At 42.1% G+C, this 15,367-nt stretch overlaps 2 protein-coding genes across 4 annotated transcripts in view; one reads left to right on the plus strand and one right to left on the minus strand.

Annotated features, from left to right (window-relative positions):
• The window catches only part of wnt5b (wingless-type MMTV integration site family, member 5b), an 83,417-nt gene that overhangs the window by 31,410 nt on the left and 36,640 nt on the right, over positions 1-15,367 (minus strand). For 2 of the 3 annotated variants that reach the window (XM_063906009.1, XM_063906010.1), the window contains exon 2: positions 9,912-9,996. The exons of the other annotated variant lie outside the window; for it this stretch is intronic. The gene's annotated coding sequence lies outside the window, so the exon portion shown is untranslated. The remainder of the gene's footprint in view (positions 1-9,911; positions 9,997-15,367) is intronic. 3 annotated transcript variants of the gene reach the window in all.
• On the plus strand, positions 1,658-4,597 carry fbxl14b (F-box and leucine-rich repeat protein 14b). The gene has a single exon (XM_063906084.1). The coding sequence runs from the start codon at positions 2,274-2,276 to the stop codon at positions 3,474-3,476; it is 1,203 nt and encodes a 400-aa protein (XP_063762154.1). The 5' UTR covers positions 1,658-2,273; the 3' UTR covers positions 3,477-4,597.

Consider the following 15,367-nt stretch of genomic DNA (forward strand, 5'->3'; position numbering starts at 1 on the left):
TCCCCTCTCTCCCTCTCTGCCTCTGTGCTTCTCCTCAGCTCTTCCTCTCTCTATCTCTTCCTCTTTCTCCTTCACTCTTTCTCCACCACCCTTCCACACTCCGCTGGCTCCAGCAAACGGCTCCCCTGTCATATTATCTTACACCCACACACACACATCGCACACACACAGAAGCCTATAAACAGTGTGAGAGAGAGTGTTGAAAGCATTTAAAAATATATACTGTTTACATGCAAAAACCACATTTTCACAGGCATATGTTCTCCTGTCTGTCACACACACACACACACACACACACACACACACACACACACACACACACACACACACACACACACACACACACACACACACACACACACACACACACACACACCTATACTCTCTCGGGGTCAAAGAGGCCCATCGCAGGGGATGAAGGTAATAACTCGGTCGGTATAAAAAAAGATATACCGTTCCAGCTGTTGCATTTGATCTTTTGAATGCTTTGATACACTAAATAAGCAATTTAGAAAATATTTGCCATATATAGCTGTCTATTATCGATACACTAAAATTAGTTTAAAAAACTTAAGCAATGGCAGATGTGAAACAACAGCTTCAAAGTGATTATTTTGGGACTTTATGAGGGACACATGAGAGAGGAGAAGACTTTATGGATTGTTTCTCCACCAGTCATTTAAGGACACCCATATAAATCATCATATATATTATATGTGTACAGTAAGTAACGACACATGACACGGACAAAGACATGTTTTTTTTTTTAAAGAGCTCAAATACTGTGGCTCAGAACTGTAACACATAGCCTATAGTTTTATTTCTATTCAGGGTGTGTGTGTGTGTGTGTGTGTGTGTGTGTGTGTGTGTGTGTGTGTGTGTGTGTGTGTGTGTGTGCGCGTGTGCGTGTGTTCATACTTCTCTCACACACTCTGCCACAATGTCAGTACAAAGTCAATAAAGTTCGTTGAAATAAATCCACTTTTTTGTTGTGTGTTCTTTCCATTTTATTTTATGAGCTGAATTTTGTTATATTGCATGTTTGAAATCGGGCAGTAATTCCTCTCATTTGACTGACAAAATACAAATACATATATATTTTTTTAATTGTTTTGCCACAAAGTAGCCTTACAGAACAGAAGCTGTTTAAAAGAGACAAAGAGCACTGTATTCTGTTATGTGGCCGTTCGGGAGAGACTTTGCTAGAATCCAAACAACAACAATACCAATAAAAAAAATCGCAAATAAAAAATACTTTATATTGATTCCAAGTTAGCGGGGTGAAAAGGACTTCTCCAGTCGGCTTCTGTGTTTCCTGTGTGGTCCGCTCAAAGGGTTAAAGCCCAGAGTGAACTGAATTGTAAGAAGTTGGTTTCCAAGGGAAACTGTTCGCACCGTTCCAGCTGAGGCGGGACAAACCAACTGACTGACACGGAGGGGGTAGGGGGGAGCGATAAGAATACGAATTATTGTCGCACTGCATCGCGTATGAAATATCACCACACATAAGTGCACACGTTATAGTTTGGTAAGGGCACTACGTGCAGCATTTGTTGTTATTTAATCTCTCTTTATTACCTAAGACGATTACTACTACTTGCATCCACCCCTATCGTATGGCCAGAGTGCCGGGGTCCCTGCCAAGTCGGTTTGAAAAGAGCAGACAAAGGCTTTGAGCCCAGGACGCCCCTCTCTCTCTCTCACTCTGCCTACAAAGCCAACCTAGCTCTATCTTTCCTGCTTTTCTATCATGGACATGTTTTTGAACAGGCGGCGTTCAGAGTGATGGTTTTATTTTTACTTTATTATACTGAAATGCACGACCGTCTGGATCCCCGCTCGGCCGAGAGAGGAAGGCTTTCTGTAGGTTTAATACAAGGAAGCGTCGTCTGAGAGAGGGAGAGAGAGGGGGAAGGATTGACGCTTTTCCTCCTCTCCTCCTCCTTCCTTTAGCCCCCCTCTCCTCCTCTTTTTGGCGGAGAGAGGAGTTGAGGCAGGAATAAACGCTTTTTTTGTTTTTCCTCATTTATAAATGCAGTTGAATCCTACTGCGCAACGAAACTGGATCACGTGGGTTTGGAGAGAGTTGGATCGATGTTGCACAGTTCAATGTGAGAAAAGAGAGAAACAAACAACTCCTATTTCTTTTTACTTCTGTGGATAACTGGGACTGTTGATACTTTTGCATAATTGCAGGAGAAGGGGAGAAGGTTATTTTCTCAGCCTTGGAGGTGTGGAATATTAATTCTTATATGCCTGGGGTTTGAAAAACAATGGAGACGCACATTTCGTGCCTCTTCCCGGAAATTTTGGCCATGATTTTTAGCTATCTGGACGTGAGGGACAAAGGCAGGGTAGCCCAAGTGTGTATCGCTTGGAGGGACGCATCCTACCACAAGTCAGTGTGGAGGGGGGTGGAGGCCAAGCTGCACCTCCGCCGGGCCAATCCCTCTCTGTTCCCGAGCCTCCAGGCCAGGGGCATCCGGAGGGTCCAGATCCTGTCCCTGCGCCGGAGCTTGAGTTATGTGATCCAGGGAATGCCTAACATCGAGTCCCTCAACCTGTCCGGTTGCTACAACCTCACAGATAACGGGCTGGGTCATGCGTTTGTGCAGGAGATCCCATCACTGAGGGTTTTGAACCTGAGTCTGTGCAAGCAGATCACAGACTCCAGTCTGGGCAGGATAGCTCAGTATCTGAAGAACCTGGAGGTGCTGGAGCTTGGTGGCTGCAGCAACATCACCAACACTGGGCTTCTGTTGATAGCCTGGGGCCTCCACAGGCTCAAGAGCCTCAATCTGAGGTCCTGCAGGCATGTCTCGGATGTGGGGATTGGACATCTGGCGGGTATGACCCGCAGCGCGGCAGAGGGCTGTTTGAACCTGGAGTACCTGACTCTGCAGGACTGTCAGAAACTGACGGACCTGTCACTCAAACACATTTCCAAGGGGCTGACCAAGCTCCGGGTTCTGAACCTGAGCTTCTGCGGGGGGATCTCGGATGCTGGGATGATCCACCTCTCCCACATGGCCTCGCTGTGGAGCCTCAACCTAAGATCCTGTGACAACATCAGTGACACGGGGACCATGCACCTCGCCATGGGCACCCTAAGGCTCTCCGGGCTTGACGTTTCCTTCTGCGATAAGATAGGGGACCAGTCCCTGGCATACATCGCCCAGGGGCTGTACCAGCTCAAGTCCCTGTCCCTGTGCTCCTGTCACATCTCTGACGACGGGATAAACCGTATGGTGAGGCAGATGCACGAGCTGAGGACCCTGAACATTGGACAGTGTGTGCGCATCACGGACAAAGGGCTGGAACTCATAGCGGACCACCTGACCCAGCTGGCGGGCATTGACCTGTATGGATGTACTAAGATCACCAAGAGGGGGCTGGAGAGGATCACACAGCTCCCCTGCCTTAAAGTGTTGAACCTGGGACTCTGGCAAATGACAGAGAGTGAGAAAGTGAGGTGATTGGAAATGTTTTGCTCTTTTTGTTCTTCTGGTTTTTGGATGGGGACAGAGGGGGGCCTGAGGGAGCAGGAGGAGGGGGAATAGTTGGGCGGGTAAATTTCTTTTCTTGTTTAAAAAGAGAGAAACCCTCCCTTTCGCCTCCTGTGGGGTTGTGTAAGGTGTGCTTCTCCCATGTGACAACAATTATGTTAAAATGTTTTATTTTTCCTCCGTTGGCCTTGCAAGATTTCAATTAGTGTTTGATATGACCTAATATCCTGCCTGGTAGGAAGCAATTTAAACTTACTCTTGCTATGAGCTCATGAAAATCCCTCTTAACAATTATTTTGTTATTGTATATTTCAGTTGTAATATCTCAGAAAGTCTGACATACTGGAGTAACTTTGCAATGCAAAGCTTGTTTCACATTCATTTACTGAAACCTGCTTCAAGAAAAATACTGAAGGGAAATTTGCATCCATCCAAAGTTGCATCCACGTTTTGATTTGAAGCAAAGTGAGGTTTAAAAACTTTACTTTTATTGTTTTACAGTGAGTCTGGATTGAAGACATTTATGACTAATCTCCGTTACAGCCATCACGCCTAAAAAACATTTGGCTACCTCGTATGTGGTTGTTTTCAAAGGGTGTATACTGTTAAAAAAAACAGAAGGAAAAGCGAGAATGAGAGACTGGGAGAAAATGTGCCTAAAGGGACTGTGTCTGCCCCCTCCCCCATCCCTCCCCCTCTCCCTCCTCCGTGAGCAGAGCTGGAGAAAGGACACAATCTAACTACCTTTGTTAATTTAGCCCCATAAACAGCAACTATTTCCCAGAGAGAGAAAGAGAAAGGGGAAAGCGAGCTATAAAATCTTTTTAGATTTTAATGACGACGCTTTATGCAAAAAAAAACAAACAGCCCCGCTTGTGTGCAAGAGCTTTTATATGGTTTGTTTTCCTCATTTTTTGGGATAAAGTCCAACTTTTATGTCCTTTATAGATGTGTTATGTTCAAGCTTTGACATAAAGGAAGCAAGATTATCTGCATACCCTCAGAAGAAATACCTACAGGAATATCCAAGTGCTACAATGCAAAATAAAATATATAATCAGGCTGGTAATAAACACAACGTTAAAACATAAGGAGGAAAGTTTATTTTTTCTAAGGGATGCTGGTTGGAATAAATGTCAGTGGATGTTCAGAGCGTCGTACTTCAAATTGAAGTGATTTCTATATCTTCTACCCTTTATTGATCGAAATAAATCAGGGTTTGTCTCATGGCTTTATTTTCCCACGTTAATGCCAACACAGGTCGCATTCATATTCATGTTGCTCTCACCGGTGAGAGAGAGGGAGGGAGAAACAGGAGGGGTAAGGGATATCTTTTTTCCTCCTCTTTTTCTCCATCTCTCCCCGAATAAAAATACCCTGAATCCATTTTGAGACATGCTCAGAATAAGGAGCAATCGATTATTTTTCTTTCTCTCTCTCTGTGTCGGGTTCCAAGCGGAATGCGTCTCTTTCTCTCCCCATATCTCTCTTTCACACACACACACACACACACACACACACACACTTGCACACACCGAGGCCTGTGTGTGTGTGCACGTTTCAATGTAATGCAATGACCTGCTAAGATAAAATTAATATACGGATGTGCGTCCTGCTGACAAAGCTGTGTGTGTTTCAAAAATAAAAAAGATGTACTGTATATTATGTGTTTGTAAAGAAGAAGAAAAACTGCAGAATCCCCAAATTAAATTGTTTTATATTCTTACGGTTTAAACAATTAAAGATATTTATATAATAAATGAAAAAGAGCTGTGTGGACTACTTTTTGTGTCGGATGTAGCACTTCCTGTTGTCATGCTGTATGTCTTTTTCTTTAAGGATGTGAACAGTCTCTCCACATTGTTATTGATCATTGTTTATTCCTTAAACACAGTCAGTACTGTTATTAAGTCAATAATCAGGGGTATTTAATACAATTAAGCCTTTAAGAACAATGCCTTGCTTCTAATAACCACCCACACATTTCTGAGTATTGTCCCTGATCAGTCCAGCCTTGCTCCTCAAAGGGCTGAAAAGACGGAAAAATCTGTTGTGTTGTTTTATTATTTACGAGGAGATTCAAAATGGATGCTTGCCGCCTTGATTTGGCTGCAGTGCCTGTGTAATTAATTATCACCAGGGCGTTTGTTATAGGAAGCTGTTCTAGCCTGCTGAATTTTTTTAATCATCAACGTCTGTCTTTCATCCTGAAATGCAGCAGAGAAAAAGGTGTAGCAGCTCTTCTGGTAGGACAGTTAGGTTTACATTTAATTCTCAAAGGTTTCAGAGGGTTGTATTTAGTGTATTTCATGGTTTATATGCCAGGTTTTGGGTGTATTTTTGAAGTTTTTTGTTTCACATATGGCAGAACTGTGTCTGTGCGGCTGCATGTGTGGAGTAATGAGATCTAAAGTTGGTTAGAGTAGAAGATTTCCCTCTCTCTGCTTTCCATCAGGACGTGTCCTGTGTGTGAAGTGACACACACACACACACACACACACACACACACACACACACACACACACACACACACACACACACACACACACACACACACACACACACACACACACAGAGGGTTGCCAGACCAGTCAGTAGCCATTGTCTGTCTTTAGAAGTTAGGAAGGCAGGTTCTGGTGGGGGATTTTTTTTCCTTCTTTTTCCTCTCTTTCTCCTCCTCTTGTTCAGTCACGCATACCAGATCCTAGACCTGGCAGGAGACCCCCCCCCCCACCCATACTCCACCCCCTGCTCATTTCTCCCCCCTTCAGCCACACACACACACACACACACACACACACACACACACACACACACACACACACACACACACACACACACACACACACACACACACACACATGCTTTCTAGCATTCCACACCATCACTCAAAGCATTTAAGCATTCTCCCTCCCCTGACTCTCTGTCCATGGGGATTTGGGGATAAAGGCCAGCGGAGGGATTGTTGACCACAGGGACAGAGAGAGACGGGAAGAAAGAGGACAGAGAGAGGGGGGAATGTCAGTGTTTGCTGTTTCTTAAGTTTGCTTTAGCTGGCCTTTGGTCTTGTGCAATAACTCTGCAACGAGTGCACACTGAGATGTGAAAGATTTGTCTGTGACATTTTGTGCCTCTTTATCCTCGTTACATCTGAAAATCCGTTCGGAAAACACAGAGGGAATAATATATAGACTTAAAAGTTGAGCTATGAATGCCGATGTGTTTTGCCTCTAAAGTAATAATGTTTTAAAAGATGTGGCTTTAGATGACTACGAACAAACATGTGGTTAATCTATGTGAGTTGGTTTGGTGGAATGCAAGAAGAGAAATAAAAGTTAAAAATACAAATTTGGAGCTTGAAAACTGATATATGAATAGAGAAGTGGGAGTCGTACAACCCAGCCAATTGTTTCTTTATCATTTGACATTTGGGTCTGCAGACCTTTGCCAACAGAGACAAGAGACTTACTGGGACAAGGTCACGTCACAGGCTTTTAGAGAAAGGTCTGCGAACTGAAATGTAGACTGACTGAGATACAATCAGCTGCATTCAAATGATAATGGGATGCTTTATTAATCCCCATTGGGAAAGTCTCTTTTTAACTGTCACCCTCCACAGGGAGGTCAGAGGTCAGGCTCAGCTACTGGGGATTCTTGCTCAAGGACACATCAGCAGGGTGGAGGGTTGTCATGTTTTTTTCTACATTCGGTCACCTTGCTGCCTCGCTGTCCTCCATTGCTGTTTGTCTGAGAGTCCTTGGAGGCGGGCCACCTGTGTAGCACCAATTTCTAAAAAACTGAAAGTCTTTTTTTCGATGAGACAATTCTCCCAGAACAGACTGTGAGGGGAATGCAAATGCGTCCCTTATTGTATCAGTTGCAGTCTCAATTTGCATTTTGAATAAGAAAGAGCTGAGTGTGGATGAAGCTCTGGAGTTTCACTGCTGGGTGTTGTGCATTATGTGGTAACAGAGCATGATATGTAGCTCTATTGTATACCTTAGCTTTCCATTGTAAGGAAACAAGTGTAACCTACATGATATCCACATTTATTTTCTTTACACCAAAATCTAGTTTAAATTACTACAGGTCACCAAATTTTATTGTTGTTTTAAAAAGGCTACTGTAGGCATGCTAACACAGAGCATTTTGTATATTTTGTTTATACCTCAATCCACTCAAATATTCTGTAACAATTTGGGACAATGGGCTTTTTCTCTTTCCCTACAATAGTAAGATGAACAGATTGGCACCACTTTCAAATTGGTCCATTGAATTGAGAAAAAGATTAGCTTAGCATAAAGACTGAAAGAACAGGGGAAACAGCTAGCTTGTGTCCAAACATTTTATGAAAATCTGCCTGGTATCTCGCTAGATTAAAAGTTAGAGCTTGGCTAAAACAAACAAAATATAACATATTAATTGGTAATCTTAAGAGTAAGGACAAGCCTTATGCCCATGTATTCAGTCTTTATGCTAAGCTAACTAGCTGCTGGCTTTAGCCTCATATTAACAGCACATACCTGTGGTATTGATTTTGTTGACTTACTCCTAGCAATATAGCAAATAGGCATGTTTCCCAAAATATCAAACTATTTCTTGAAGACATACTCACACATCAAGGGGGATCTATATATCTATATATAGCTATACTGTGCTTACATTAGGTTGTGGCTCTCAATACATGTATAAATGTATCAAAACTGTCATGCTTCTTCCACATTCAGCAAGAAGAGAAATCAATCAACTGAGAATAAGAATGCAAGCTTTGTGTTGATGAACTCCCCAATACAAGTTAGCAAGGGACTAACACTGCCACGTGGGGATTTGGGGGGGGTTTGTTTCCTGTGTAACTCAAAGGTTTCCCTGAAGCAGCCACGCAACAGTGTGTGCACTGAAAGGCAGCTGGGATCAAAGTGCGAACCAAATGGCGTTCTGTTAAGAATATATCTCGCTCTGAGTGCCAGTGACTCTTCAAACCCTCGTTTCCTGCCTGTCTGCATGATTGACAGCTTCCCAACAAGTTAATTCAAACACTTACAAGCACTCAAATTACACAAAGACCCCCATTTCTGCACCATATATATCGCTAACGTGTATACGAATGCTGCTTCTGCATTTGAACTTTGGTGTCTGAGTGAGTGTGCTGGGTCCTTGAGTTGTAAAAGTTGAACTGTGACTCGTCGCGTTGTGCTCTGAAGCACATTTCCTGTCAGGCAGAGAGGTGTGTGTGTGTGTGTGTGTATGTGTGTGTGTGTGTGTGTGTGTGTGTGTGTGTGTGTGTGTGTATGTGTGTGGGAGAGAATGTTTTACTGCTATCATTAAAGGAATTGTTCACCAATAAAAGGGGAACTAGGGATCTTCACAACAAAGCAGCAGGTTATTAGCAACAGAGTGTTACTGTTGGTCCACATCTCTCTGTCTTCGGTTGCAGCTCACTGACTGACTGACTGACTGTCTGTCTGTCTGTCTGTCTGTCTGTCTGTCTGTCTGTCTGTCTGTCTGTCTGTCTGTCTGTCTGTCTGTCTGTCTGTCTGTCTCTCTCTGTCTGTCTGTCTGTCTGTCTGTCTGTCTGTCTGTCTGTCTGTCTGTCTGTCTGTCTGTCTGTCTGTCTGTCTGTCGGTCGGTCTTAGGCCTCTTGTCTATTTTCTGTCTCAACTACTGTATTCCTAATTCTGAAGCTTTTCCTTCCTCTCCATCTGCTACTTCTGCTCTTTTCCTTCTCTTTTTCTTTGATTCCCTCCTTGAATCTTTCACCCTTCCTTTCACCTCTGACTTTATTTCCTTTCATGCCCATGTTCTCCCTGTCCCTCCCTATGTCTCTCCTTCTCCCCCCTCACCATATCCATTGCGGCCCTCCTCCTCCTCCTCCTCTCTGCGGCACCTGGTGTTGAGGTGTCGCTGAGGTACAGTAGACGGCTCTTTGAAGTCCCAGGGGCCCTCGGGGGCTGTGTGTGTGTGTATGTCAGGAAACTTTTTTTTTATCTGGAGCTCCAGTCGGGAACATTTGGTGTTGCTTTTGATTTGGGCATCTCTAATGCTGAAATGAACTTCCATTTGCAAATGTTTGTACATGTGTGTGTGTGTGTATTTCCTGATAATGTGTAGCAGGGGAATTTAAATCCCTATTACTATTATTTATTTTGCCTTTCTCTCCCAATCAAAGCCAGACAGTTTATTTTTTCTTTAAGTTAAAGAATGTAATTGGGACTAAACTATACTTTCTTGTCTAGAGCCTGAATATAATATATACACGAACCCTTACGGATATGAAAAAGAATAAAACAATAAAGAGCTTCTACACCAATAGTATTATAATAACATATTTGTAATAATAGTAGGAGTTACATAGCGTTTCAAAGCAATTTAGAGTGGTTGTATGGTCATATTCATAGCATAACTTACTGGGTTTATGGCCGGCACAGATGGAAGAAAGAGGGGGGAGGAAAAAGCACCTCTCTCCCAAAGTCTGCTGTGGTCAGCACCCAACCTGGAGAGAAAAAAAAGAGGGGGTGGTAAGGCAGCGAAAGACAGATAGAAATCCAGGGATTTAGTAAAAAAATAAAGAACAGAAAGGAAAAAGAGTGGAGGGAGAAACAGAAGAGGCTGGTGAGAAAGAAAGAGAGGGAGAAAGAAAGGAATCTGTGAGTCACTGTTTAACTGTGGGCTGCTAAAAGTCGGCTAGCCATGTTAAAAATACTGTCTGGGCACACACACGCAGACACACACACACACACACACACACACACACACACACACACACACACACACACACACACACACACACACAAAACTCCACTAAATCGACCTAAAACTCAACAATTCTAGGTACAACACTCTCATATTAAAAGTGGCAGCAAAGACCCTGCCTCAGCCTCTCGCAGACGCGCTGCCCAACAGACCAGCTAATGATTTTCAGTTGGACAGCAGCCACACACACCTCTGCTGCACATTCTTCCAACGTAATGAGCTGCTTTTCTACAAAGGTAAGAATTTAGGCGAAGGTCAGAAATAATTCCTTCAATTTCAGAAAGTCAATCTTTGCAGCAGAGTAGGAACAATGTCATCATCCAACCCCTTAGTGATTAATTATTGAAGTGGATTACAAATAGTTCTTTCTCTCTATGAGAGACCCTTCAAAAAGATGGTGCTATGGAAGTGTATGCAACACAATTCTCCTTCTTCAGCTCTCTCTGAGACAACCTTTTTCACTTACTGTATATATTATTTTAATTTAGCTGATTAATCTATAGGTAAATCTATCAGATGTATTAAACGTATAATCATTAAAATATTAGAAAAATGAAAGCGTTACAATGTTGGCATTCATATGTTTGCTAATTACCAGTCAATGCAAATACATTTGAGGCTTATGGGACTGTCCTTCCTCAGTTTTGAAGGTATTTGGTTATAAATCAAAGTATTGGATGTTTAAATTATTGAGTGTGACACCAATACCTATACCAAAAATGAGGCCATTTTTGAGCTATTATCCAAAAATTAAAAAAAAAAACCTCATGGGGATGCTATCATATATGCACCATGGATGGATGTCTTAAATATCATGGCAATCCTTTTAACAGTTATTTATTCCATTAATTATTGAAATATCTTTGTCTGGGCCAAATGTTCAGACTGATAGAAGTCACAGTTGCTAGCGTTGCTAAAATAATTAATAACATGAGTCCAAAATGGTTGAGTGAAATGGGATCAACAGTCAGAGTCCAAGGATATTACATTTGATAATAATATAAAAACTGAAATTCTCTCATTTGATTCAACTGGAACAAATGAACATTGAGCATGTTGACATGCTGAATTACTTAAATTATTAATCACTAATAAAAATATAATTGTTAATGCTCGAGACCATTCTCATTAGCTCCTCTGGGAACAAATGCAGATATTAATTCAGCATCTTTGTTGCACGCTATCATCACAGCTATATTAGTCCCGGGGATTGTTGCTAAGATGTATTCTTTAGTATTTGTCAACACACCTAGAATTAGGTGTTTTGTGCTTAATCACCGTTGAGTCCAGCACATTGGATGAGAAAACAACGTACTAAATGTTTAATTTAAAGCCACAAGACCTCACTTCATTCACAATCTACACATGGACGAAGTTGCTGAATCTTTTATAAGAGCCAAAGCATATTACAATGGGAGACTGAGAATTATGCAGCATGTGATGATGACTTCTGCTCCATATTCCTGCTTCCTCCAACAGTACCCAGCGGAGAAAGACAGGAGAGGACAGACAGGGAGAGAGAGGGGGAGAGGAGGGGAGGACACGTGGGTTCTTTTTGGGTTTCTTTGTCTCAATGTGAAACCATGTGAAGCTCTGACAGAAATGTGACAGATACGTGCGATGTCAAAATCCGGCGGGCTAGCAACCATTCTAATTTGTCAAGTGAGCGTGTGTTTTGCTAGCGTGGGAGGTGTGGTGCGCTTCTTGTCTTCCTGTCTGTGCAGGTGTGATTGAATGTGCATAATGCATGTGCGTAGACACTCAGTGCTCCTCTGCCGGCTCTCTGTAGCTTCCTGTCAGTTGAGCTTGTCATTCAAGCATCAATAAAGAGAAACTTTTTCTCTGTTTAAAATGTGTCAGGCTTTTTCTCAAACAGTGGAAAAAGGGCAGAAATGGAGAAAAACAGCAGCAGCGTGTTGACAGGAAACACCGCGCATTGGAACAGAGAGATTCCACCACGCTAACAAGGAGGACTTTTTTTAGGGTGGATTTTAGTTAGAGTGTAACAGAGACAGGAAAAGAAAAACAGCAGGTGAATTGAATACGAGGTAGAGGCTGAACTTTCTGACAACCCCTTTATTTTTGGACTACCTTTATCCAAAAATCCAAAGCCCATAACGCAATAGATTGAAATTCAAACAAATGTCTGCATGCTAAATATGAAGCTACAGCCCGGAGATGGTTAGTTTAGCTTAGCATAAAGACTGAAACAGCTATCCTGGTTGTTTCTAAATTGGTGTGAGTATAAACAGTCTAGTCATTTACCCTCACCACAAGCAGACCCATTAAAGCCACTGTTAACGCTAGCTAGTTAGCCTAGCGTACTAGCTTGTACTTTTTCTACTTGGAGAGGAGCCTACAAACTTGACAGGTTGCTTAGTCATAGGGGAGAGCGGGGTAATGTGAGACACCGTAATGTGAGACACCCCCTGTATCTAGGCAACGGAAAACATTTGTGGTCATGTGACCATTATATTTTCGCGCCCCTCCCATTCCCCCCTTGCAAGGAAGGAGAAGTTGGTGCTGGCGCTGTTGTAAGTATGTCTTTTTTACAAAAATGTGTTTTTTGCATGTAAAAGTAAATGTTCTTGCTGTTAACTTAATCAACTGTTGTGTCAAAGCAAATTGATTCAGGTAGAAAAACTTATATCATACACGTTGATGAACTTCAAACATATAAAACCATGTGATTGATGCTAGTTGAAGATTAGCCTGAATTGCTAGAGATGTTGTTTTTTCTAAAAAAAGTGGCTGTGAAAAAAAAAAAGTGGCATGAAGCACAAGTTAAGTTTAGTCTTAAACATATTTTAGTGTAATATTATTTATATTATATATACTGTATATATATATATATATATATATATTATATTTAGTGTAATATTACATTACATATGTTTTATTTTTATGTCATAAACATTGTAGAAAACCCATCATGCCAAGAAAGTACAGCAGGAAGACAACATGGGGCCAAACACCCCTCGCAGAGATGGAGAGTGCAGCCGCTGAGGTCATGCAAGGAAAGAAGTCCTTAAGAAAAGCTGGAAAGGATAGAAATATTGACAAGACAAAGATTCATAAAGAAAAAAGAGAAAGGAGAAGTAAAATCAGTAGCCTGGGGTGCAGTAGCTATGGCAAAGAGAATATTCACAGATGAGATGGAGGACCCCACGATTCAAGTCCACTGGGATTTTCCCATATAACAGAGATATTTTCCCTGAGGAAGCGTTTGCACCATCCATGGTGTCAGACTGGCCAAACTCTGAGCTGCAGCCTGCATCCACTGGTCCATCCACTTCAGGTGATCCGGATGGTCCACGCCCTGCAGATGATCCACCCCCTGCAGATGATCCAGATGGTCCACTCCCTGCAGATGAACCACCTGCTGCAGATGATCCACTCGATGATTCTAATCCATCCACTCCGCGTGGTCCACATGGATGTGCCTCGCCAGCTGACTCAGATGTGCCACGTGTTCCCAGCCAACCTGGATATGTGTCTCCTTGTGAAATCCTACCACTTCCCAAATGTCCCCCCAGAGCACAAACCAAAAGAAAGCGTGTGAAGACAGCCATCCTAACTGATACTCCTGAGAAGCAGGCAATAGAAAAGGCTTATGAAGAGAGACAAAAGAAACTGGCAGGGAAAAGGCAAAATTGCAAAAAAAAAGCGGAAACCAAAAAAGAAAGCACCCAAAAAGAAATTCATAGAAAGCAGCTCTGAGGAGAGTGATGTCCCTGTCTCACTTGATGAGTTTGACAAAGAGAGCTCTGAGGATCAGAGAAGTGATCCTGGAAACACAGATCTGAACGTGGGTGACTTTGTCCTAATTAACTTTGCAACCAAACACAGGAGTGTTCGTTACGTTGGCATGGTTGAGAAAGTTGAGGATGACGAAATACTGACACAATTCCTCAGAAGAATCCAGAGAAAGAAACAGTGGGAGAGACCAACATTTGCTATAAAAGAAAATGATGTGGCACATGTTCCTAAAGGTGATGTGGTGAAGAAGCTGCCTCAACCTAATAGGCGTGGGGGAACCACACGGAGAGAGCAACTCTTCACCTTTCCCTGTAACCTTCAGGGCTGGAATGTAGAGTAGGCCTATGAGTCTGTTCTAATCCAGTTGGGTCTTGTCTGTGTCCTGAGTCCCAGGCTGTTCTAGCTGGCTCTAAAGGTCCTGTGTTCTGACCCCCACACTGTGAATATTAATTAAGTTGAATTATATTATGTTGTATTTGATTTACTTTGTGTTTTAAAGTGTTTTTAAAAATGTGCTCAATTGACCAATCCCCATGATTCTGATACTAGTCTGACATTAGTTTTGGAGTGTGTGGTTGTCAATCTAGCTGTCAGGATTCTAATTGTTACAACATGTGTTGTTATGGTAGTTTTAAAGTGGAAAAGGTAAGTGGATCACTTTACCCCGTTGATTTCTCTGGTCTGTCTCAGTTTACCTCGGAGCTGGGGTAAAGTGATATTTTCATCGCCCTTTGTCCTGAAGACATTCTGATCATTTCCATAGCTAGGAAACATCCTGAATTAATGGGAAATGTGTACATTTTACTGATATATCATTTTAGCTCAGCTAGAAGGGATTAAATGTAAAAAATGTCTCACATTACCCCGCTCTCCCCTACTAAATGTTTAGTGCTGTTAAAGGGTATATTAAAATCACTTACATATTAGGCTACATAACTAATGGAGTGCTTGTTGATAAAGTAAAGGTAGAAAATTAGCCATAGAGGGCGATGGGTGCTCCATCACATCAACAAGCTTTCACACTGCTCATAGTTCAGATAATATGCCGAGGTTTTATCATAGTTTTTGATTTCTGACGAACACAATTTGGCTGCATCAAATATGTGTAATATTTATTGACCATTTTCCAAATTTGGGAAATCTGAGGAAAATAACCAACACACATTGTAATAAATTACATTTTGAGTTTTCATGACATAATTACAAGAGACCACAGAAAATATAACAGAAAGGATGAAAGCGCTAAGTATTTGCACTGTATTGTTGGAGATACCTGAAAAATTGACATATTGTATACGTATGAATAAGATAAAGGTCTGATCCTGTCCGCACTGAATGTGATTGAGCTCAGA

This window comes from Eleginops maclovinus, chromosome 17, assembly GCF_036324505.1.
Source record: "Eleginops maclovinus isolate JMC-PN-2008 ecotype Puerto Natales chromosome 17, JC_Emac_rtc_rv5, whole genome shotgun sequence".
Lineage (NCBI taxonomy): Eukaryota > Metazoa > Chordata > Actinopteri > Perciformes > Eleginopidae > Eleginops > Eleginops maclovinus.

What these genes read in the sequence shown, in the direction of transcription:
- fbxl14b (XM_063906084.1), top strand. Translation starts at nt 2,274, where the DNA reads ATGGAGACGCACATTTCGTGCCTCTTCCCGGAAATTTTGGCCATGATT.